Raw genomic sequence first — 23,125 nt, 5'->3', positions numbered from 1 at the left:
CTCCGCTCCTTCGTTGGGCCCGCTGGCCCAGCGAGCCGCTTAGCTATTACTCACTAATGTAAATTGAGTGACATAAAGTGACGTAAAGACTCGACGTCAAAGCTCCGTCCTAAGGTCCATAATGTGTACGTTGAAGTCGCTGACTGGTATAAAGGGTTTGTGCTTGTAGGTGTTTTATATTGTTTGTCACAATTATGGTTGTTGTTCGCCTATTTTGAACCTTTCTTTTATTCACACACACACATATGTTTCGACTAAAGCAACGGTTTTCTAACCACCACAACAGCGGACAATAAGCGTCGACGACAAAGCTAGGTCCTAAGGTCCACAATGTCTACGTTGAAATCGCCGACTAGTATAAAGGGTTTGTGCTTTTAGGTGTCTTATATTGTTCTGTCACAATTATGATTGATGTTGTGCTGGTTAAACCTTTTAGGGGACTCCATTCAAACCAGAGCACGCGCCGGGAGCGAGCGAGTAAACAAGAGCTACGCTAGACGCGGGGGGTACAAGGCTCGGCCCGAAGCTGCTTCGCCCCTCAAAAGAAGAAAGGAAACGTCGACTCGCAAAAGAACAACGACCACGCCCAAGACACACTGCACGTGCTAAAAGACGGCCGATGGGCCCTTCCGCCTCGCGCCGCATTGGGACGCGTCGATCTGTGAAAGACGCGATCCCGCAGTGGGTCTGAGCCACTGCCTCGACAATAACCAAAAACGAGGGCGACGAAGTTCAGAACAGCCGCGAGCTGATTGCGATCCAGGGCGAGGCAAGGCCTCCACTTACAGCTTTGCCAGAAGCAGCGGAAGAGGAAGCCAGCTGGCAAGTTATTCGAGAGCGGCAAGTCACCGGCTAAGCGATGGTCCTCGAAAGTACCATTATCTGCGTCGACGACAGTGAGTACATGCGCAATGGCGACTTCATTCCGAATCGCCTGCAAGCGCAGCAGGACGCCGTCGGCGTCGTCTGCCAATCCAAGACGCAGTCCAATCCGGAGAACAACGTCGGCCTGCTCACAATGGCCGGACCCCAAGTCTTGAATACCCTCACCACAGACGTGGCGCACCTGCTGTCCAAGCTCCACGAAGTCCGACCCAATGGGAGCATCAACTTCATCACGGGCGTGCGAATCGCCCACCTCGTGCTCAAGCACCGCCAGGGCAAGCACCACAGGATGCGCATCGTGGTCTTTGTCGGCAGTCCCATCGAGACCGAGGCTAAGGACCTCCTCACTCTCGCCAAGAGTCTCAAGAAGGAGAAGGTAAGCGTGGACGTCGTCAACTTCGGGGAGGCTGACGCGAACACGGCGAAACTGGAGAGTTTCATCAACACGCTCAACGGCGAAGAGGGCACCGGATCCCACTTGGTCACGGTTCCTTCGGGGCGCGATACCCAACTGTCCGACGCGCTCGTCAGTTCCCCGGTGGTCCAGGGCGAAGACGGCGTGGGAGTCGCCCCTTCCGGTTCCGGAGGGTTTGAGTTCGGCATCGACCCGAACGAGGACCCCGAGCTCCTCATGGCACTGCGCGTATCCATGGAGGAGCAACGCCAACGCCAGGAGGAGCAGGCCAGGCGGGCAGCGGCTGACGGGGCACCCAATGACGCGAGCCAGAATGCGAGTCCCATGGTTAACGAAGTGCCGGCGACATCCAGCGACGAACGGCTTCTTCTGGATCGAGCGCTCGCCATGTCCATGGAGACGGATCCTGCTCCAGCCACCGCAAAATCTCCCTCTTCCGACGCCTTCCCAGACATTACGGCGATGACGGAGGAAGAACAGATCGCGTACGCCTTGCAAATGTCTATGCAGCAGGCCAAGTCTTCCGAGGACATGGTGACAGAGCTGCCGGCCGCGGCTGCTCCTCCAGAGGGCAAGACGGAGGAGCCAAAGAAGGAAGAGCAGAAGGAGGAGGAGGAGGCGGAGAAAAAGGAGGAGAAAAAGGAGGAGGTGGAGAAAAAGGAGGAGAAAAAGGAGGAGGAGAAGAAACAGGGAGGAACTGAGGAAACGGGAGAGGCTGGGAATAAGGAAGAGACCGCAAAGAAGGGCAAGTCCGAGGAGGCCAACAAGTGAAGAATCCTTGCTCCGTGGAGGCGGGTCAGAAGACCATAAGAAAGACCATCCGACGGCCTTGGAAGAATGTCACGTGTTTTGAAACAGAACAACAATTTCCGACAGACGCTCGCTATAGCCTCGTGCAGCTGTTTGTGCTTAAATCGTCCGGACGACCGAAAGGGCGCGCTGACGGGAGGTTGAACGGAGGGCAAACAACATGCGACAGTAAGCCTTCCTCTTTTTTTTTCGTTCCTTGCGTGCTCAAGAGAATCGGTCAATAAAGTGTTCGCTTCATGTTCGTTCGTTTCCACGCAGCATCGAGCACACGCTGATCTCTTCAGGCAACAATACTGAATAGCTCACTCGGCAGAAAATATCCCCTCGCTGCTTTCACTCGGCGAGACGTTTAACTTTTCATGCCCTGGTCCCATGTAGACGGTGTAGCACTGCTAATGCATAGAAAGAGATAAACATAATTCAGACACGTGTGTAACAGTACACTCAGTTTCTCGGTAAATGCGAACGAACGCCTCAGTATACAGTGCCATGCCGCTCGTAATGCCGTAACGTTCGGACTCTCTATAAGGACGCTGCAAATTGCTTTTGCTTCAGCTATGTCGCTTAACCCGTTAAGGAGCTTTTCAGACTGAGCTCAGTCACCTATTTCTAAGCTTCACAAAACTAACGACGCTCGCGCCACCAGCGACGTGTCACGGTCAAATTTCAATTCACGAAATCGAAAGAAGGCGCCTCGAGACGAAAGGACCTTGTTAACCGGTAACGAATGTGGCACCTGTAACGGCCGACTCCGAGAACGACGAGGACTCACGCAGTTGGAGGTGTGATTCCACTGCATGCCCAAGGACGATGCTTCCTTTGTGGCAAAACTTGCGTGCAGCAGGGTCAAACCTAGCGGCAGCCGTGAAAGGCTTCCTGCGGTGCACGGGCGTCGGCAGGATTTTTTCGTAAGGGGGGGGGGGATGGGGTAGGGGTAGGGGTAGACGCTGGTGCAGCTTGAGTGGGGGGGCAAGTCCTGGTGCGGCCTGAGGGGGGCAGGTGCCCCTTTTGCACATCCCCCCTGCCAACGCTCATGCTGCGGTGTACTTCCGTAAGTATAGAGCACTCTTGTCACCACCCTCACTCAAATTCGATGTTTAGGTCCGTGCAATAAAAGCGAAAATGGAAACAATCTCGAGAGATTTTGGCGCGTTCGGTGTCCGTGCGCGCCTGGCATGTACGATTTGAAATGTCGTACGCAACCCCCAACTGCCCGATCGAACCGATTATAGACTCAGTTACTTTTTCGCTAATTGTTACGGTTACCACTCAGGATTGATGGGCCGCTAAAAAACAGGCTAATATTGGAGTGGTTGAATTTTTGTTTATTGCTACGTACGACTCAAATATAGTGAAACAAAAACGTTCACGAGCAAGGGAGCGGAACGGACCAATGTTATCGCGGCGCTAAAGCACCACCTTGAAAAGCGTCTGAATCGCGGACTGACTTGAAGCAAGTGGGGGTGGTAATGATTAATGTGCACCCCTCATTCTGCCCCGCGGCGCACTGCTAACACGACACGACCGCGAAGGGGGCCGGGGGGGGGGGGTGTAGTCTTCAAACCGCGTAAAGCCGGCGACGATGCAAGCTGGTCCTCTGTAAATGAATGTACGTCGAAAGTTCAACGTTCCCACGAGCCACAGTTATCGCTGGCTCTCACCCGGAGGCGCCAGCTTGGCTACTCCCTCCGCCTCATCGTCTAGAAACGCCACTTTTCATTCTATATATTACCCCCCCATCGGTCGTTATCACCGACTAACCCTTTCACCCCAGCCCCTCACTGTGCTATGGGCGGGCTTGTGGCAGCTATATAGGTGCCGGGTACCAGGGGTTCATGACTTTCATTACACAACGATTCGGAGAAAGTGAATGGTCCATTGACTCGAGCCGGCGCACTTCCACGCCACCCCATGACTCGTTCTCGTATGTACGTATATATAAATGCAGACGGGTTCATAGGCGCTGCCGATTGCGCAACTAAGTGGGCCCCGCACGACTGCATGGCGCGCCTCGCTTGACCTTCGGCCCGGGCGCTCGTGAATGAGCGAAAGAAATCGTGAATGGAATGAAAACGAGGGTAGAGCTAGACGATATGACCCGGATTAGGCGTCCAAGCCTTTCCCCGACGCGGCGCGAGGCCGGTATTCATCTAAAGCTGGGCAACGAGCTCACCATCGCGCCGTATCAGGCGCTCACAGAGTGCATACCGAGTGAGGGAGCTAAGCTCTCCTTTTTTACGCAGCCCCTGGAGTCACCGGGCGTTACAAGTAGATGCGAGTTGCTCGGAACCTGGAAGGTGTGACGCCCGTATGACGTAAATTGCGAACTTTCTTCCAGGTGCTGCGACTGCCTTTCTCTCTCACTCTCTCTCTCGTCGGTAATTTGCCAGTCAAATGAGGCTGCCATTCTTGTTTCATTTAATACTCCAGGGCGAGCTTTTACCATGTGAGGCACGCTTTCACCTTTCTTCCTAAAAGTTCGTTACCGATGTCATTAAAACGGAAATGCTTTAGGAGTTCTTCTTTTTCTTCTTTTTTCTGAGAAGAAATTAATTATGCATGCATTTTTACAGTGATGTTACGCGGTTATGTTTAGCGGCATCGTTAAAGTTTTAAAGTACTAATTATCTGTCAAACTTTCTAATACAGTTTTGAAGGCTTTCTTTTTCTCGCATGCGTGCTCCAGGCATCGCATCATACCTGTACGTTTAACGCCAAAGGAGCCTCGGTTTTTTTTTTTTTTTGTAATAATCCGCAGCTAATGATCGCCGATCTGAACTATGAGATCGAAGTAACTAGTGGAAAAAAAAAATTGGCTAAGCTTGCATTAAGCCGCGCGAGGATTGAAACAGGGAAACTGCACGATTCTGAAGACTAATCTGGCTGCGTCTATAGGTTGTTTCTAGGCCTTAGCTAGGTGATGCAGGTTTTTTCTAGGTTGCTTCTATGTCGTTGCTAGGCTTTAGCTAGGTGATGCTAGGTTGTTTCTTGGTTGATTCTCAGCGCAGAGAGGTTCGAGTTAAACCACAGACAGTCCCAGACACGGCACGGATGTCCGAACTGCAGAGACAGAACCTCGCGCTGAAATCAAGCGTTCGCACCTCTCATAGATCTACCGGCACGTCGCGGTTGGCGTAGGCCTTCCATCGCTTTGAGGTCTTCTCGCAGCCGCCGTTGCCTTTCCCGTTCCCTATAGTATGCCCTCTCGTTGTACGTACTCGGGGTCTTCGGCTCGCCGCCGTCGTTTCGCAGCCATTCGATGGGCTAACTGTTGCCTTCTTCATTTTCAGTGGACCAGTGGTGAGTAGTGCGATTTATCCAATTTCTTTGGCACATACCCGTTTATGATGACGATAGTCTTTTTGGTTCTTCGGACAAGGAACGATTTGCTAAACAGCTTCGCTGTTAAATGAACTGGGTGGCGCACATTCGACAGGTATTCTCAGATCATGGATGGCAGTTTATCAGTATCTTTCAAGAGAAAAAAGTATGTAACAGCTGCACTAGGTCGGTGGTTACCTACGGGGCAGAACCCCATAGGGGCTTGCGGAGAGGGTTCAACTTAACCGAGCACGAGGCAGCGAGTCGTGGAAAGGAAAATGATAGTTAAGAAACAATAAGAGAGCAGCGTGGGGCCAGGTAACAAACGCGTGCTAAGGTCATCTTAGCCGAAATCCAAGAGAAGAAATGCGCAGGGCATGTAGCGAGCGGGCAAGATAGCCGCTGGTCATTCAGGGCAACAGAATTGATTCCATGAAGATGACAAACAAATGCTTGATGTCCGGTTCGTCTTACAGGCAGGCTTCCTTCATTGAATTCATGACTTGCCTTCATTGAATGAAGGCAAGTCTCCCTTCATTGGAGGGGGGGGGGGGCCTCATAAAGCGGCAATATATATATATATATATATATATATATATATATATATATATATATATATATATATATATATATATCGAAGAAAAGATCACCTAGCAGCGATCTTTTCGCCACTAAACCGATGGTGCTGTGGCCTCAGCGGCTCTGCAACGCGCAGATCGAGGGTTGTGGGAACACCGTGCGCAGTGGCGTACGCAGAAATTTTTTTCGGGTGGCGCTCCCCGTTGATCCGACATGGGGTCCAGCCAGGTAAGTGTGGTCGAGTGTCATTTCGTGCTGTGTATCCCATGGCAGAAAAAAAATTCCGGGGGGGGGGGGGGGGGGGCACGGCCCGGTGTGGCACCCCCTGGCTACGCCACTGGCCGTGCGAGCTGGCATACCGAAGAATAAAACGCAGGATTCCTAGATATATCGGTCAAGATCCACTTTCGCGGTCGTATTATCCAATTCTGGGCAAAAATGAGGTCGTATTAAAGGCATGAAAATTCATTATTTCCAAGGGATGTTGGCCGGGAATTAAACAAAACGTATTAGGCTGAAAAACGTATTATGCAGTATCTTATCAACGAGATTTCAGTCCACTGTATATATATATATGCTGTAGATTAGACGTTAAGAGAGGTGTTTGCGATGATCACAGTGCAGTGAAGCCAACTGTCTCTAGAACTGAACAAATGCTTATGAATGCTATACAAATACATATATTATTTATTCAACGTGTCAATCCAATCAAGTATTAAATGAAATTATTTTGGGAACGATTTTTCAGAAATAACTCGGGACGTACATAATTAAAGATATGTGAGCTCAAAGTAAGTAACATTAGTTGACTCACTGGATTCAAATGGTCAGGCACGACAATGCTATATATTTTATTTTCGCCACCACTTGCCTAATAATGTAGGCAAAAAAATACATGCGACTTTCCAATTACAGCAGACTTGTGATGCACAACTAAGCAAATGAAAATCGAGTGGCAAGCTTAGCAGACCAAGGTGAACCATTACTGATTCACGAGCAGGTAGCTTCACACTCATGTGCCTCGTGAAACAGTATGCTGTGCCAAGACGCTCTGTCGAGCAGGGTGGTGACCAGTGGTTTCAGGAGGCGTTACCCGTGGTGTTCAGTGTCTCAGTGAATTGCATTCAGCAGTACGACGATACCTGTATTTCTTGTTTTGCTGACACCCCGTCAACCAAACATTCGCGATTAAATCATTATTCGGAAAATTGCAGAGTATAATTTCCCCGCACAAAGCACCATATACTGCCAAAAAATTCAACTCCAGCACTTGTCAAATGGGTGCCTCAGTGCCATCGTCGGGCTGCCGAGAGGGGGGAGGCCCCCCCCCCCCCTGAGTTTAAGCCGTGCTTACAGGGGAAGATGCCACAAGACTATAATGCGAACCAATGCAACCACCCAAACAATAACGCTTGCATCCGGCCCTATACGACACCGCGAATATGGACGCACAACACCGGATCAGGCCTATACGACACTGCTAATGTGGTTGATAAGGCAACGCATCCGGTCCTGTAGGTTCTAGATATATCGGAAGGCCGCAGTGTCCATATGTGAGGGACGCAGGCATAGCGAAAATGTACTTATTTAAAAGGAAGGATAGTAGAAATCTGACAGGAAAAATAAAAAAACGCCAGAAGGCAGTACATAAATCTTCCGATAATTGAGGCGCTGATGACACGCCTTTTACTGAATTTGCGAGTATGCTTTCCCATAGGGATGTCAGTACGATGTTTCGTTGTTGTTTGTTTTTTCTGCATGGTCCGACACCGGACACCAAACCCACGCTCAGTTAATGTATCTGGTGTTCTTTAATGTGCACCGATATCGCACAGTACACGGGCCCGTAGCATTTCGCCTCTATCGAAATGCGACCGTCGCGGTCGGGTCGAACCCGCGACCTTCGTGTCAACCGGAGAGCACCGTAACCTCTGTTAAACCAGGTTCCAATTGCCCCCTTTAATGACTTGCTGGCTTTTCAACCGACTTATTCAAAACAAAAGCGCATTCAACCAACTGTAAACTGTCATTGCGAAGAACCGGAGCGACTCGCATAAACGGTGCCCTTCGTTTTTTTTTGCTCCGTCTTTTCCCAGACAGTCGACAAGGTCCACTGTTATCAGCGCACCTGTCTTCAAGGCTGTTGACCTTGGCACCACCAAGATCCTGAACGCAATTCTCGGGCCGCATGACGGGCGCGCGCCAGCCTTATCAGGTGTAGCGGAGTGTCGCCACACCTCGTGCTCTCGCGACGAGACACAACAAAGGGCATTCCGTAAACACAAAGCTATACGATCATAGCGGGTTTTAGCGGTGCCCCCTACGAGACAAGGAGAGCCGTAAAAAAAAAAACACACACACCACCGGAAACTCAGTATACTACGCTTCCTTCAGTACAGGGACGAATCCTTCATGACACGCGACACGGTGTTGCACACACTTTTTATGGCAGCATATAGAGTAGCGTCTCGGTGTTATATACGCCTCTGACGACGTCGACGTGAAGGAGCGCTATGCGAGTGTAAAGATAGCTGCGATCGCAACTGTTACGGTCACGCGCCGTATTTCGCTCAGTGATCTCACGCGTTGAGATTACAGAGCACGCGGAAATTTTGTAGTCCCCCACGAGCTTCCCTCGTGCTTCTGTGCACAGGGCTAGCTGTAGAAGTCTTCGTGCATGACACATGCACAAGACGTGCCGGTGCAGCTTACGTGCATTTTTTTCCCGGGGTTTTACGCGCGGGAACTACGATATGATTATGAGGCGCATCGCACACGGACTTGTAAACACGGTCGACGCAAAACGCTGTTACATGCCCGCTCGCTTATTCTGCAGAGTCACTGTGGTGATAACGAAGCAGCGGATGTTTATTGCGACGCGGCGTGCCTGTGATACCGACGTTTATTACGGTATGGTGTGGATGGCTTCAAACGAAAGCGGGACCGCATGGTATCCTCAGAGGGGGCGGGGGTCGCAAAACTTACTTGACATAGCCAGAGAACGATGCTGATCCGCTGTGAACTAAGGCTCCAGCAAACACCTGAACCAGATATTAATGCAGGGACCGCAGCAGAGAAATTAAATTTCGCTTCGAAAACAGTAAAAAAAAATCGCTTGCTCTTACCTCGGCAAACTGCGCAGCCGGCGGTACTCACACTGACATTGGCTGATCTCATAATCGCGGAAACATTCTCAGTAACACCTACTTTTCTCTGGTCCGGTAGATAAAGAAACAGAAGTCTCTATCTTCAAGAACACCAGAAATGTTATTCATCTGAGTATTTGCTGCCTCTATCCACGGCCGTATGATTATTTGTATGATATTTGCAGCTCCGAAGCACTTTCGTCCACTTTACTTTCTTCACATTTATGTTCTAAATACTACAGATAACACCCCCTATACTTTCCTTGGCGTTATTGTCTGTTAGTTCTCATTAATATGTGTCTAACAAAGATAAACGAGCCCTTAGAAAATCATCTCCCTTCCTTCATTGCTACACCAGTGTCTTTTGGGTACAGTATGACCATTAAAAAAAGTGAAACAGCATATGTAAGCCATGCAGAGACTAACTACACTGCAGCGCCTGGTACTCTCGAAAGAAGTGAAACCCGCCGCGATCATATCACACGCGACAAACGCAGAGTGCGCATCAGATAGCGTTTACAGTGCATGACCTAGCTGTCCACGTGCCTTGATAGGTGCTTCCGTGAGACTGCGTAAATAAGAGAGCACGGAACAAGACTGCTCATCACGTGAGGCGCACGACCAAGCCAGGGGAATGACGACCCCCATTTCTCTTTACTCCCTGCGCTACACTTCTGCGACGTCAGCTCAGTCGTCTCAGCCACCGTTAGCGTAAGTTCTTACTACTCGCACACAGATAGTTGGACAGCGCGTGATCATCGTTGCTGTGGCGCACGCGTACAATGATGGGGTCATGCCTCGTTAAAGCCTCTCCGCGCCCTGCGTCATCCCAGCGTAATCGTTCATTCGGACGACGAAACGTTTAAATCCGCTGAATGCAAGAAAATAGGCGTTTTGACTTTATTCAACGAGCCCTAATTAGGGCAACCGTACAATCTCGTTCCACTTTCTTTGATAACCGAGCCGTCGCAATTCCAAGCGGAGGTCGGTGTCCCGGTTTCGCCCTGTACGAACCTGATGGTTTTTTGTTTTTTAGAGAATATACTCGTCGCATTTATCTCGAAAGTGCCGTTTGATTCTGTGTCCGTATTTACTCCAGTTTGGACATGTATTCACATGCAGAAAGCCATTCATTTACTCATTCATTCGCAACCGTCTAAAAATAGACGCATATGCACGCGTTACCTTTGTTTAAACCCGCACAGCTCGTCAAAATCAATTCTATGCATTAAATGTGTTTTGTAATAATGATACTTTCTTTAATTTTATTTTTCTCTACCGACCGAGCTGCGATCTCAAGCGCCGCCGCAGCACCCTCCGGACGTGACGGCGCGGTAGACGAATGGAGTGGGAAGACCGAATGACCAGATACAACGACATCACAAAACATTATAGGTTACAGAGGGGCATATTTCCGCCACCTCACCCAAAATTGACAAAAAAGCAGTCTGTCGAATGGCGGCGGTTACAAACCAGGACGTATCCGAATCCCGCGCTCTCGCATATCATATATCCGGATATATACGAAACGGACCAATGTAAACAATGTGAATCCAGAGCCACTCTGGAGCATATGTTATGGGAATGCCGAGGGATTAGTCACAATACCGAGATCGCGGCCTTTAGTGACAGCCTTCGCGCACGCTGGGAAGCCGCGCTTGCTCATCTCCGCTCTCGAGGATCAGCTCTGGGCCGTCCAGCGGGCCGAGGAAGCCTCCAGGGTTCAAGGACTCCTGGCCGTCTCCTAGGCGGGGCCATAGGCCCGCCCCAACAACTCGCAGGACTCAGAATAAAGTTATTTCCTCCTCCTCCCGGCGTTGCTCGCGAGTGGTATGACCTAAATGCGTCTATCACTAACACCGTATCGCAGTCTGATTTTGTCAAGTTATTAGAAGATTTAGTAAGTAAGGAAAAAAAAAAGAACGTTTATTTACGCAAAATCGTTATAGCTTCCCCTGTGGGCCGTCCGGCACGCCGAAGAAGCGCCCGTGTCCAAGGACTCGAGGCGGTCACCTAGGTGGAGGTGCTTGTCACCCCAACCCGCCCGATACCGCCAGGCGTCTTGAATACTCACTCACTCCAGTTCTCTGAACCACAGCTAGTACTTACCTCCTTCATTACTTTTCTTTGTTCTGTAACGCTGCAATAATCTACACTGAAATGTTATATGAAGTGTATTATTTATGTGACTTGCACTTTATATAAATCGTATTACTGTTGTATCTTACGCGCATTGAACCGGTGTTGTATTTCCATGCCCAAAAGCTCTTGTACGTGCGACGTACGAAACATCGATCGTTTCAAGGCGATAACATTAACAAGGTTGTGTCGCAGAAAATCCGATGTCGTCGTCGGCGGCGGCAGCGGCGGCGGCGGCGGCAGCGGCGGCGGCGGCGGCGGCGGCGGCGTCGTTGGCCGTGAGCGAAAAATCCCGACGGATGCAAAGAATAGAAACAGATCCAATCATACTCGGATCAATCGACGCCAAAGTTCTCGGAGGTCCTACTGTAAATAAGACAAACTATTTGAGCCGGAAAGAAAATTGGGGTCGGAATGGGAATAGAGCAAGGCTTTCCGGGGGCGAGACGGGCAAGCTAGCCGAACAGCCACGAAGGCTCGGTGATTCAAGCTGTATGAGGAAGGAGCTAGTGAGCGAGCGCGCACTTCAGCGCTTTCTGACTCTGAGGCATGCGCACGCGCCACAGTGGTCCAGTGGCTATGGTGCTGGACTGCTGACCATAAGGTCGCAGGATCGAATTCCGACAGCGGCGGCCTCATTTGCATGGAGGCGAAATGCTAGAGGCCCGTGTACCCAGATTTAGTTGCACGTTAAAGAAACACACGGCCAAATTTCCGGAGCCCTCCACTACGGCGTCCCTCATAATCATATTGCTACGAAGCATCATATTGCTACAGACATGCTAGAAGAACTCTTCCAAGTGGAAATGTGTAGAAACGTGATTGCCTTCAACGTTTCAATACAAACACGCTCGCTTGCTGCAGTCACTAAAAAGATCGTTATTCAATCTTAGTTAATTGGGCGGCTGATAGTAACAATTATTGCCGCACTTTGTGTCCCCCTGGATCCATAACTTATCTGCAAATGTGGTTTTCACGTACCTCCCACTGCTGAATCTTAAGACAGATATAAAGATTAATTTTGAATACTAGGTGTATTGTTCATTATCAGGCGCGTAGGCAAGGGGGGGGGGGGGGGGGGCAGCCCCCCTCCTCCCGTAATTCAGTCCAGCCTTCTATATTCCTGGGCAACTTTGTTTTCTTTTTGCCATGGAAAGACTTTCTTTCGAACGATTAGGCCTCCCCCCCCCCCCCTCCCCGAAAAAAAAAAATCCTGGCTACGTGCCTGTTCATTATACAGTAATACTGTAGGCTGACCGAGTCACTTATACAATTCCTAAAGAGCGTCTGCTCCCAGTATTGTTTTATTTATGCTTTATACACTATACTTCGAGGCAACTGAGCGAAGTGAGTTTGTAGAACGTACTCGCGTGAAAGTGCGTTCTGCAGCGAGTGTCACTAAAGCGTCACCGTGTGACACCCCGCGAATGACACTCTCGGGGAAGGGCAATCGCTCAAAGCGACACCAACTTTGCCCATGTGGCAGGTGTGTAAGACACTGGACTTCGAAGCGTGGGGCTTTATGTTTGCCTAGGGCCCTTATTTCTTTTGGTTCTGTTGCGACCGGCCTTTGTAGGCACCAGAGATTCCGGAGGAAGAGGCTGGAGGAAGGCAAACTTAGCAGAGGTTTACGTGGTTCGGAGCCAAGGACCGCATGACGGACTATAACGACATCACAAAAGCCTACCGCATGGCTCGCAGGACTTTCCCACTCCCGCACCCGCGGTTGAGTCGAGCGGAGGCGGTACTATTGAGACAGCTCCAGACCGGATCGCTACCGAGTCCGGGACTGATGCATCGCATGTACCCCGAGACATACCCGACCGACAAGTGCAAGGTCTGCCGGAGGGAGACGGCGGATCACACGCACATCTTGTGGGACTGCATCAAACACCCAGAGGAAGCGAGATCAAGAACGATCCCGTCGCGGCTCGAGGAAGCCGCGAAGAGCTACGACCTGGATCAACAGCTCTGGGCCGTCCAGCAGGTCCTCTGGGCGCTCGAAAGGCAGGGACCCAGCGAGCCGGCAACGGCGAGCGGAGACCCGCGCCGAGTAACGGCAACCCCGAAGACGACGTAGGCCCTCGTCGGGGCGCGCGAGCGCCCAACTGCAGGCACAAATAAAGTTTGTTCCAATCCAATCCAATATTTACATGGGCGAGCAGTTTGTTTCTACATGACGATTTCGTCCTACAGGACGAGGATTTCGTCTACATGACGACGATTGCACCTCGAATGAGTCCGCGGGGGCTCGTTTTAAAGGGTCTCTTTCCCCAGATCCCTAGATGGGGAAATTTTTGCAAGTTGGGACGGTCCAATCGCGTCCCACACAACACTGATGAGGGTGCCAGCCACACTCGCCTAGGTCAACGTCGTCAACTGGGGCGTGGCCACCGCACTCTGCTGCTGTTGCACCAAAGGGTGTAACATGTGGTCCCCGCCATGTGAAGGCCGTAGGGCGATGGGTCCCACGCTCGGACAGCCGGCCGCAACAAAAGGTCTGCAGCTCCGAAGCACCTTGTCGATCAATTAGTGGGGCTGATTGTCATCCGCGCGGACGCCGCTGTCTCGTCAAGGTAGATTTGGCGACAGGAAACCATTCCGGCTGACTCGTCGATCCTTGGTATGTCGGACTGCATGGCGCCTCGCTTCTCGTCTCGGGAGGACAATACAAGTGCCCGAATCGCTGTCAACAGCCAAGCAGCCCTTCGGCGCCCGGTTCGAAGCACAGGGACGCCGCTTCCTTTTTCAGCGCAGGGGCCGATCGTAACAGTTCCCAAAGAAATGCTTCGCATTTAATGACAGTAGTCTCAGTATGAGTAGCCAGTTCGCAGTGCCAACAAGAAACGACAGTACAAGTTCCCAACTTTCACACGCAACAATGCACAATTAAGACAACCTGAGAAACTCAACAAGCTGCGCTAGCAACTTGAGCTGGCAACAGTACGTGGACTCTGCAATGTCTGGTATGCGCCTAAGAGGGCGAGTGTGTACCAGCCTCCCGCAGCAGCTCGGATACAATGCTGTAATGTGCGCTGGCAAAGATTCTTGTCGCGGTGTTCGTACAACGTCTGGATGCTGCATATACAAAGACGTCAGGCTCTTTGCACTTCATATTGGTTGCAGCGCCCGTTGACGTCACTCGCTAGACAAGTGACGGCAGCCACGCGGGGCGCGCTGTCTCCAAGTAGCCTGTCGGTACTCCCGTGCAACAAGCCTGGAGAGTGAACTACAACTTTCTCGCAGGCGGCACACGTAAGAACGCGACTGCCACACTGTGAAGACGTGGTGCAACGCGCGGAATGCTTGGCCCGCACTTTGTGTGCTATGCGAAGCACGGAGACATTTTTCGCATGCTCGACACCTCTGCATGCTGGGCGTTCCGCTCGCCCCATCGAAGCACAGAGCAGTTGTGTGCAGCCGGTGATCATGCTTGAAACTTTCGTTTTTCTTAAAACCAAACAAAACAGACTGGGCGAGAACGACAGCGAGGCGCAGTGTGGCAGTCGAGTCACTGCCGGACAACAGCAATGCACAGGCACTGATACAAACTTTGTTCCTTCGAACGAGTTCTTTGCTCTGTCAAAGTGAAGGTCGCGCCTGGGAAACGCGCGATACAGAGTGAGCTCCTGCACTTTACGGAATGTGCTCGCAGGCGAGTTGCAAAGTCGGGAGTTACGTCTTTTTTTTTTTAATTTCTTTTTTACTTCAGTGTACGCTTTGATGGTGACAAAGCTTTAGGAAAACGCTCACGATCGCTGTCTTTAACCTCAAGCGCGTAAAAAGCGCATGCGACTCGAATGTGTAGAGCGAGAAAGAAAAAGAAAACATTTGCGGCGTATTTATCTAAGAACTGTCTAGTAGGGGAAAGCTGCTCAAGCCATTCTTCGGCAAGCACTAACCAACAGTAGCCAACAGTTATCTAACGTTACGCAATGATTATTCCCTGCTAGCGAATACATTAAATGCGAAGAATTTCTTTTGTTACCCTGTCCATCAACGATCACTGAAATTATGTACCTAGGTCACTCCATTGTGTACTGTGGAAACGCCGAGGTGGCTTTCACATTTAGCTTTAGGCAACGCAGCCTTTATGCGTACCTATGCGTTTTTTATGCGTTTTTTAGTATACATACTAATTACGGTTTACGGTTTACAGTTACGGTTTTACGTGATACTTTTCAAGTCCCACTTTACTTTACCGTTGTTTTTATCACCACTTTTAGTCCTGAAGACTGGTGTTTTTTTGTTTTTTAAGTGAACCCAGTAAGTGATACAAAAACTCGAGGACCTGTATTCACACACACACACACACAAAAATAGAACGTATCATGCTACAGCACTGTTCGTAAGAAAAACAAAAGCATTCAAACAATCCGTATGCTCGGCATATAAGTAGCTAAGCGGTCTGGCCAATACGAAAAAAAAAAAAAAGATTCACGAACGTAAAGCTTTGTGAATTTGATCCTAGTTCATTTCCCCATAGAATGTTCTCATTAAAAGCCAGAAGGTGCTAAAGGCGGCGCCTGTCGATCGCTGCTTTGTATGGTACCACCATGAAAAGCATGGTTTGTTCGATTCAGGCCACGTGTCGTGGGTGTTGGACCAGCGCTGGATGGCCGAGGTTAAGAAGTTGAAGCCTTCGCGCGGTTTGGGCCTCACGTATAGGTATTGTCAGGTAAACCGTGCTGCAGAGTTTCGTTAGTTACACGCATAATTGTACAGTGGCTACCCGCCACTAAATTAGAAGATGTGCCGTATGACGCCTGAGACTTCGAATGGTCTCGGACGCCTTAAGAAATGTGCAGGTATACCCATCACAATCAGCGTGCGTCATCACCGAAAACTATGCATCTCACGTGTATTGCACTTCACTTACTTTGTCTACGTTATGCTGTACTGTAACTGAACGTCTATGAATTCCAGAGCGCCTCTGGACGGTTGTCCCTGATACAGTATATACATGCACGTGCAGTGTATTCCTGACCCCCCTCCCGCCTGATTTTTGTTTGCATTCACTTTCCACGCACACCATGCGACAAAGAGAAGCCGCAGCCACGACTCAATGCTGTGTGTTTAGAACACACACACACACACACACACAAAAAAATAAGGAGCCCTTCCCCTTTCGCGAAAATGGGGGTAAACGAAGTTTGGCGTGCGCGTGCCTTTCTTTCTTTCTTTCTTTCTTTCTTTCTTTCTTTCTTTCTTTCTTTCTTTCTTTCTTTCTTTCTTTCTTTCTTTCTTTCTTTCTTCTTTCTTTCTTTTCTTTCTTTCTTTCTTTCTTTTTCTGTCTTTCTTTCTTTCTTCTTTCTTTCTTTCTTCTCCTTCCTTCCTTCTTTTATTTATTTATTTATTTATTTATTATTATATTTATTTATTTATTTATTCATTTCTTTCTTTCTTTCTTTCTTTCTTTTCTTTCTTCTTTCTTTATTTCTTTATTTATATTATTTTAAAAGGGCAGACTCGTGGGCTAGTTGGTAGTGCATAACTCGGAACAGCAGCGGAAAAAATCACACAGACGACGGCAGAACAAGACGGGACACAGCGCTAATTAAGTTAGCGCTGTGTCCCGTCTTGCTCTGTCGTCGTCTGTGTGATTTGTTTGCGCGACTGTTCCGAGTTATTTTATTTACTTATTTCGCATTGCGCAATGCTACCTCCTAAGCTTTTCCCTCCTCCATGCCGCTATTTGGACCTCCACCCAAGTGCTTAGCAACACAACAAATCTACTGCTACAGGCAACAACGACGGTCAGGCTTGAAACAAATTCAACCGAATGCAAACTTAAAAAAAGGTGCACCGTGAGGAAGCGGGACACACTATGATAGAGAGCGACCAAGTAAACCTCGATAAAAGATCAGATTGCCATATCAGGAACGGCGCCGATCGCCGTCAAGCCCACGATCCAGAGAGCATCGGTCATTGGAAAACGGCTTCACACTGTGGCGGACTCGCACACCCCTCATCTGTGCCCACCCGCCTTCTGTACATCCGTAGACGCCGGGTTTTTCGCGAACTATGCCACCGCCATGGAAACCTGTAACTGATAGAAGCTTCGCCTAAAAGATGGACGACTTGTAGTGCAGTGACACAGGTGTATGCGCCTGTATAGTAATAATTGTTGGCGTTTAATGTCCCAAAACCTCGATATGATTATGAGGGACACCGTAGTGGAGGGCTCCTCAAATTTCGACCACCTGGAGTTCTTTAACGTGCACCTAAATCTAAGTACACGGGCCTCAAACATTTTCGCCTCCACCGAAAATGCGGCGCCGCGGCAGGGTTTCGATCCCGCGACCTTCGGGTCAGCAGTCGAACACCATAACCACTGCACCACCGTGGTAGAGGTACGCAGCTCTTACTAAGAGCGTTCTAAAGACAGGGGTGAAGAGAGTTCAGTGACTCATTCCACTATGCCAGTTTATCTGCCTAATACTGATGTCACACGGGCACTTTTAATCGTGATCACGGCCGATCCGGATCGGACTTCTTGATCGCAATAACAAGTTGGTCGCTGCTACATGGTACAGCCTGATCCTCATTGAGTTTGGCGCAGACGTCAGCCAAATCGCGATCACGGAACAAGATCGCGATCGTCTTGATTCCGATCTGGCTTGATCGTGATTAAACGTGACCGTCTATACCAGCACTTGATCCGGATCGAGCCTAATCCGGATCAGCCCTGATCGCGATCAAAAGTGCCCGTGTGACGCCGGTATAAGTTAGGAGGTCATCCCAGTTCACGAACCTGAGCTGGCAAGCTCGTTACAGTGGCGCGGCTGGCGCCGGTTTCCTCGTAAACACCACTTAGTCTCCCGCATCGACTACGAAACCGACCGCTTCGTTACTACAGCGGAGAGGTCAGCCACGCAAACAGTAGCTGCATATAGAGGACGGCGAACTACTTTTCCTTTTACATTCGCGTTCGATGTCGTCTCGGCCGGCCAACATTCGGGGCGACCTCCAGACACATAGCGCTGCAGTTTGTTACGCAACAGCGCCACATCCTTTTAGCAAGGGCATCGACCGCGCAAATAGCCGCATACAAAGTGCAGCCAGTGCAGCCTCGCTGCGTGGTAGTAACATTCGGTGCCGTCGAAAACGAAACAAACCGAGCGAACGCCCTCGGAAAGAAAGAAAGAAGAAGAAAAGAAAGAAGAAAAGAGAAAGGAAAAGAAAAACAAGAAAGAAAGAAAGGAAAGAACGAGAAACGCAAGGAAGAAAGAAAGAAAGAAAGAAAGAAAGAAAGAAAGAAAGAAAGAAAGAAAGAAAGAAAGAAAGAAAATGGTAACAAATATCGCCGCATGACATCATCGTCTCTCAAGCAGGAAAGCGGTCCGAACGTCACTCCAGTTCAAGTTGCTTTCCCTCAGGTGCTTTTCTTTTTCTTTTATTTTTTTCTCTTATATGGCTTTTTCCGTTAAAACGGAAGCGATAACGGAAGCGCCGGTATATGGGCTGTGTGCTTAAGCGAAAGAGAGAAGGAGAGAGAGAGAGAGTGCTGATAGAAAAAGAAAAGAGAGAGAGAGAGAAGGAATGTTCGTATATATACACGAGCTTCAAAATAAGAGTCGTCGCCACGCTGTCGCCAGTGCACCAGCCCATGCACGTGGCAACTGACTGCGGCGGCCAGACGCGCTAGCTTATTTCTGGAACCGGCTACGAGGGACGACGCCTCGGGCACCAAAACACGACGTCGTCCGAGACGGCGGCCAAGTGGCTTTGGCGCCCAAAAATGTGCACGCCGTCCCGCGGCCGTGAGACTCAGTCACCGGAATAAGTCGCTCAAAAAGAACCTCGGGGACGACCTCCTCCTTTCCCGTTCAGAACGAGTGTCAACAAAATTAGAGAGAGAGAAAGAAACGTAAGGATATATGAGCGCAGACTCTCAGATAGTGGTGACTTCGCAAGCGAATACAAGGAGTTACACCTATCAGTGTACATATGCGAATAAGTCCACTTAAACTTTCCCTCTCTCCCTGTCATGTATCCCTTTCTCATTCACCGACGACCGCCGCTCAGGTGTCAGCTGATCAAACTGGACAGTTACAGTGCGGCCATCAGAACAAATTCGTCTTTTCCTTCCTTCATTTCGTATATATTTCCTCATATAAACAACTATTTATACTAACTGCTACTTACTCGTTCTTAAGCGGCAGTGATGTCCGTTGAGCTTCACATTAATTTTCTCTATACGTGAAAAAAAAAAAAACGGTGGCACTCGACGTGCTAATTTCATTATCTTTTTCGTTGTTATCGAGAGACAGCTCATGTCGTCTCAGTTTCTTCCAAATTCTTTGACAGGGCGGACCCTGTCTTTCATTATTCAACTCCATTCCGTTCTTCCGCTTTTCTTTATTCCTTGTTTGTTTTTGTTTCGCATCATAAGTGTCATTCAACCCCTCCTGTCACCCGATTCCTGGCGCGCAACGAATAACTACTACTACTACTACTACTACTACTACTACTATACTACTACAACTACAATATAGTGATAATGACATTAATAGTAAGACTTTAGACTTGTCTTCGACCCGACGAAGATAAGTATCCTGGTTGAAACATTCGTTCCAGCGACGTTCTCTGTTCGACTCACAGTGTCAGTTAAAGCCTCCAACTTACTTTCGACTTCTGTGTTATTAACGCGATAGCGTTAAAGAGCTCGTTTCGCAGAAATTCTGGTGTCGATGTCGTTGGGTGTCAGCGAAAAATTGGCGTTGTTTGTGAGCGATAAATGGAGATACATGCAAGTAAATAAGTGATGAAATTCATCTTCTGTTTCGGTGGGATTCGAACCCAGGCCTTCTGCGTGGCTCTCGGGCGTTCTACCACAGAGTCGGGCCAGTGTTTGAAACTGACTTGGAAAGACAACTTATACAGGCGTCATTCAGTGCAAGGAGTCCCGTTAATATTGCGTGACAGAAGCGTGCAATAGCATCAGGCTTCACACCATGTGAATTGCGCAACGAGTGGGTGGCCTAAACGTCCACCCATCAAAAAGTTCTTAGGCATAATTGATCATCGTCAGCAGCAGCAAAAGCATCAACAAAGTGTACAGCTGTGCGTATTGCCTTACGGACTCGTAGTGGACACTTCTCGGATTTGCAGTATGATGAATTATGGCGTAGTGGGCACTTCGCAACTGCACTTCAAACGGTGGATGTTATACGCACACTGACGTTCCATTCCTTGCGGCAAGATTGAGGCGTCTGCACAGAAGTGAAGCCTGGCAAGCGAATGAGACGACATGTGAACGGGGCCCGACCATTCTTTCACGTTCTACTCTTGCAGGCGAAGCTCAAACGTCCTCAAGTTTTTGGAGAAATAATAACATTAGGTCTGCGTTTGCTGGACAGCGCAGTGTGGGATGTGCCTTGACGCGCAACAATAACTTGCGCTCTCTCTTCCGCTGTGTACGACGCAAAAGCAGCTCGCGGAAGTCAGAGCGGAAGTACACGCGACTTTGGACATACGCCGCTCGTCGCAACTGAGCCGTAAATTTGGACGGAAGGAAAAGACGAGGAAGACAACGACAAGGTCAATTTCCGGTTCTATGTATCCTGCCGTCACTTCACGATTCCGAGAAAACATGATAAAATACTAGCACCACCTCTTCGAAAGATGGGCCTGGAATTAACACATCCAGATACTGTTTCGTTTGGTACCTGGAGAGATAAACATTTTAATGACGCTGGAGATGTTTGCCTGGCTGTTCGCCTGACATGCTACTCCAGGTGCTGGGTGACGATTATGATATATATACAGTGATAACCACATAACACATACAGTCACACAAGTTTACAAAGTTTCGTTCAGGCTCGTGGCCCGCAAGAAATTCAACAGCGCTTTCGTGGCACGTAGCGCACAGGTGCTGCTTTGCCATGGGCCCAGAACATGTCGCAACTCTAAGCACGATCCCCGTTGAAGATGCAAGGCTGCCTTCAGAAACTGTCTCTCTGATGCGTATCGCCTGCATTCACAAAGAACATGATGTAGATCTTCTTGGACGTTGCATTGGACGCACATTGGTGAGTCCGACAGCTTAATTTTGCTCCTGAAGTAGTTGGTGTATGCGATGTGGCGCAAGCATGTTTCATCTTGCCTGTTTAGGTCTCGCAGCATATCAAAGTTACACGATGGGTCAATCTTGTAAAGTGGTCCATACTGGTAGATAGATAGAGCAAATTTATTAGAAGGCAGAGAGGTCGGCCTGAGCTTGAGCGCTCTAGCCTGTGATTAGCATCTGTCCAGAGGGATCGCTGGAGCCGCCAAGCGTGTGCCGATACGATTGTCGCGGCATCTTTTCTCGAGAAAGGTATCTTGATGATTTCTCTCGAGGCGTCATGTCCAGCTTTGGCAGCGTCATCAGCCTGGACGTTGCCTTGTATTCCACAGTGGGCAGGTATCCACTGCAGAGCAATGCGGTGATGGAGGTCACAGGCTTTGTTGCATAGATATTTGATGTCCATGACGAGTTGGTCTTGCGTGCGTGGAGACTTCAGAGACTGCAGCGCCGCTCTTGAGTCGGTGAAGATGACCCAAGACTCAGCTGTCTGATCTACAATGTAATTAAAAGCAGCCCGTAGTGCAGCCAGTTCAGTCGCTGTAGATGAAGTGCGGTGACTAAGAGTGGCAGAGATGGTGACATTGGCAGATGGAATCCAGACACCAATTGCAGACGATGTAGGTGTAACAGAGCCATCAGTGTAAATATGACGGTGAGCCCTGTAATTATTTTCCACGTGCTGTAGGGTGAAATATGTTAGTGCTGGTCCGGGTGTACCTGTACACTGAGATACAACACAGGGATGTTTGCTTCGCTATTGAGGAATTTCTCGTACAAGCTAAAAGAATGTCTTGGTGAAATCTGCCGGCTTTAAATATTTATTGATATTTGAAATTCAAATTAATGTATTATTTAACTACAGCACCTAAAGCCTACAGCGTATAGAACCCATTGGAAAAATCCACCCACTAGTTGGCCAATTCCCTGCAGTGAATATGAGCCATCATGTCAAGAAGAAGAACTATGAAATAGGGACTAGTTGGTACGTCTTCACGCTTGTGATGCACTGCAGGTAGGCACGGACCAGAAAAAAAAAAAAACGAGAAAACAACACATCACCCTGTGTTGTTCCTCGTTTTTTCTGGGCCATGTCTACCTGCAGCGCATCACAAGCATGCAGATGCGACAAAACAAAACAGATGACAAAAAAAGGCAAACGGAAACGGGGAGGATATTCCTACGTTTACGCAGCAACAATGAACTACTTGACGCTACACGTCAAAAAGAAAAAAAATTAAAAATAAGGCAAGAAACCTGACCCCTTTCTTTTTTCCAGACGCAGTTCGCCAGGCGCGATTCGCCTCGAGCCTCGAAAGAAAGGTACTTCGTACATTTCCGAGCTATAGGATTGTTTAGTTGCTGCAGTGACAATTTTTATAGCCGCGTTTAGGGCACCTATACTGCTACCGCGTGAGACTGTCGCAGTTTGCTGCAGTCTCGCGCGGGAGACCGAAACTGCGGCAGTTTGCGGACCTGTATTACAGGGCAGCAAACACAATTAAGCAGAACAAAAGCACGCCTCATATGGTGCGTCAATACCAAGAAATAAAAAACAATCGGAGGATGCTGTATAGAAGTTTCCTTAATATATCAGCTAATTGTCGCTTCAGTGCTTAATAATAATAATAATAATAATAATAATAATAATAATAATAATAATAATAATAATAATAATAATAATAATAATAAAAGTTGTATATGGGCCACTGTTTAACACAAGAAATATACAGCGCATGGCAGTCGGTGAGCTTCGCATAT

At 49.0% G+C, this 23,125-nt stretch overlaps 2 protein-coding genes across 2 annotated transcripts in view; both read left to right on the top strand.

The window, feature by feature from the left end:
• Positions 1–23,125, top strand: part of LOC119396089 (cathepsin L-like) — a 543,104-nt gene that overhangs the window by 410,827 nt on the left and 109,152 nt on the right. The window lies entirely within an intron of this gene.
• On the top strand, positions 851–2,071 carry LOC119398001 (26S proteasome non-ATPase regulatory subunit 4). Its single transcript, XM_037665275.2, has one exon. It carries the CDS (start codon positions 860–862, stop codon positions 2,069–2,071), a length of 1,212 nt encoding a protein of 403 aa, XP_037521203.1. The 5' UTR covers positions 851–859.

This window comes from Rhipicephalus sanguineus, chromosome 6, assembly GCF_013339695.2.
Source record: "Rhipicephalus sanguineus isolate Rsan-2018 chromosome 6, BIME_Rsan_1.4, whole genome shotgun sequence".
Classification (NCBI taxonomy): domain Eukaryota; kingdom Metazoa; phylum Arthropoda; class Arachnida; order Ixodida; family Ixodidae; genus Rhipicephalus; species Rhipicephalus sanguineus.
This window is presented reverse-complemented; position numbering and strand designations above follow the sequence as displayed.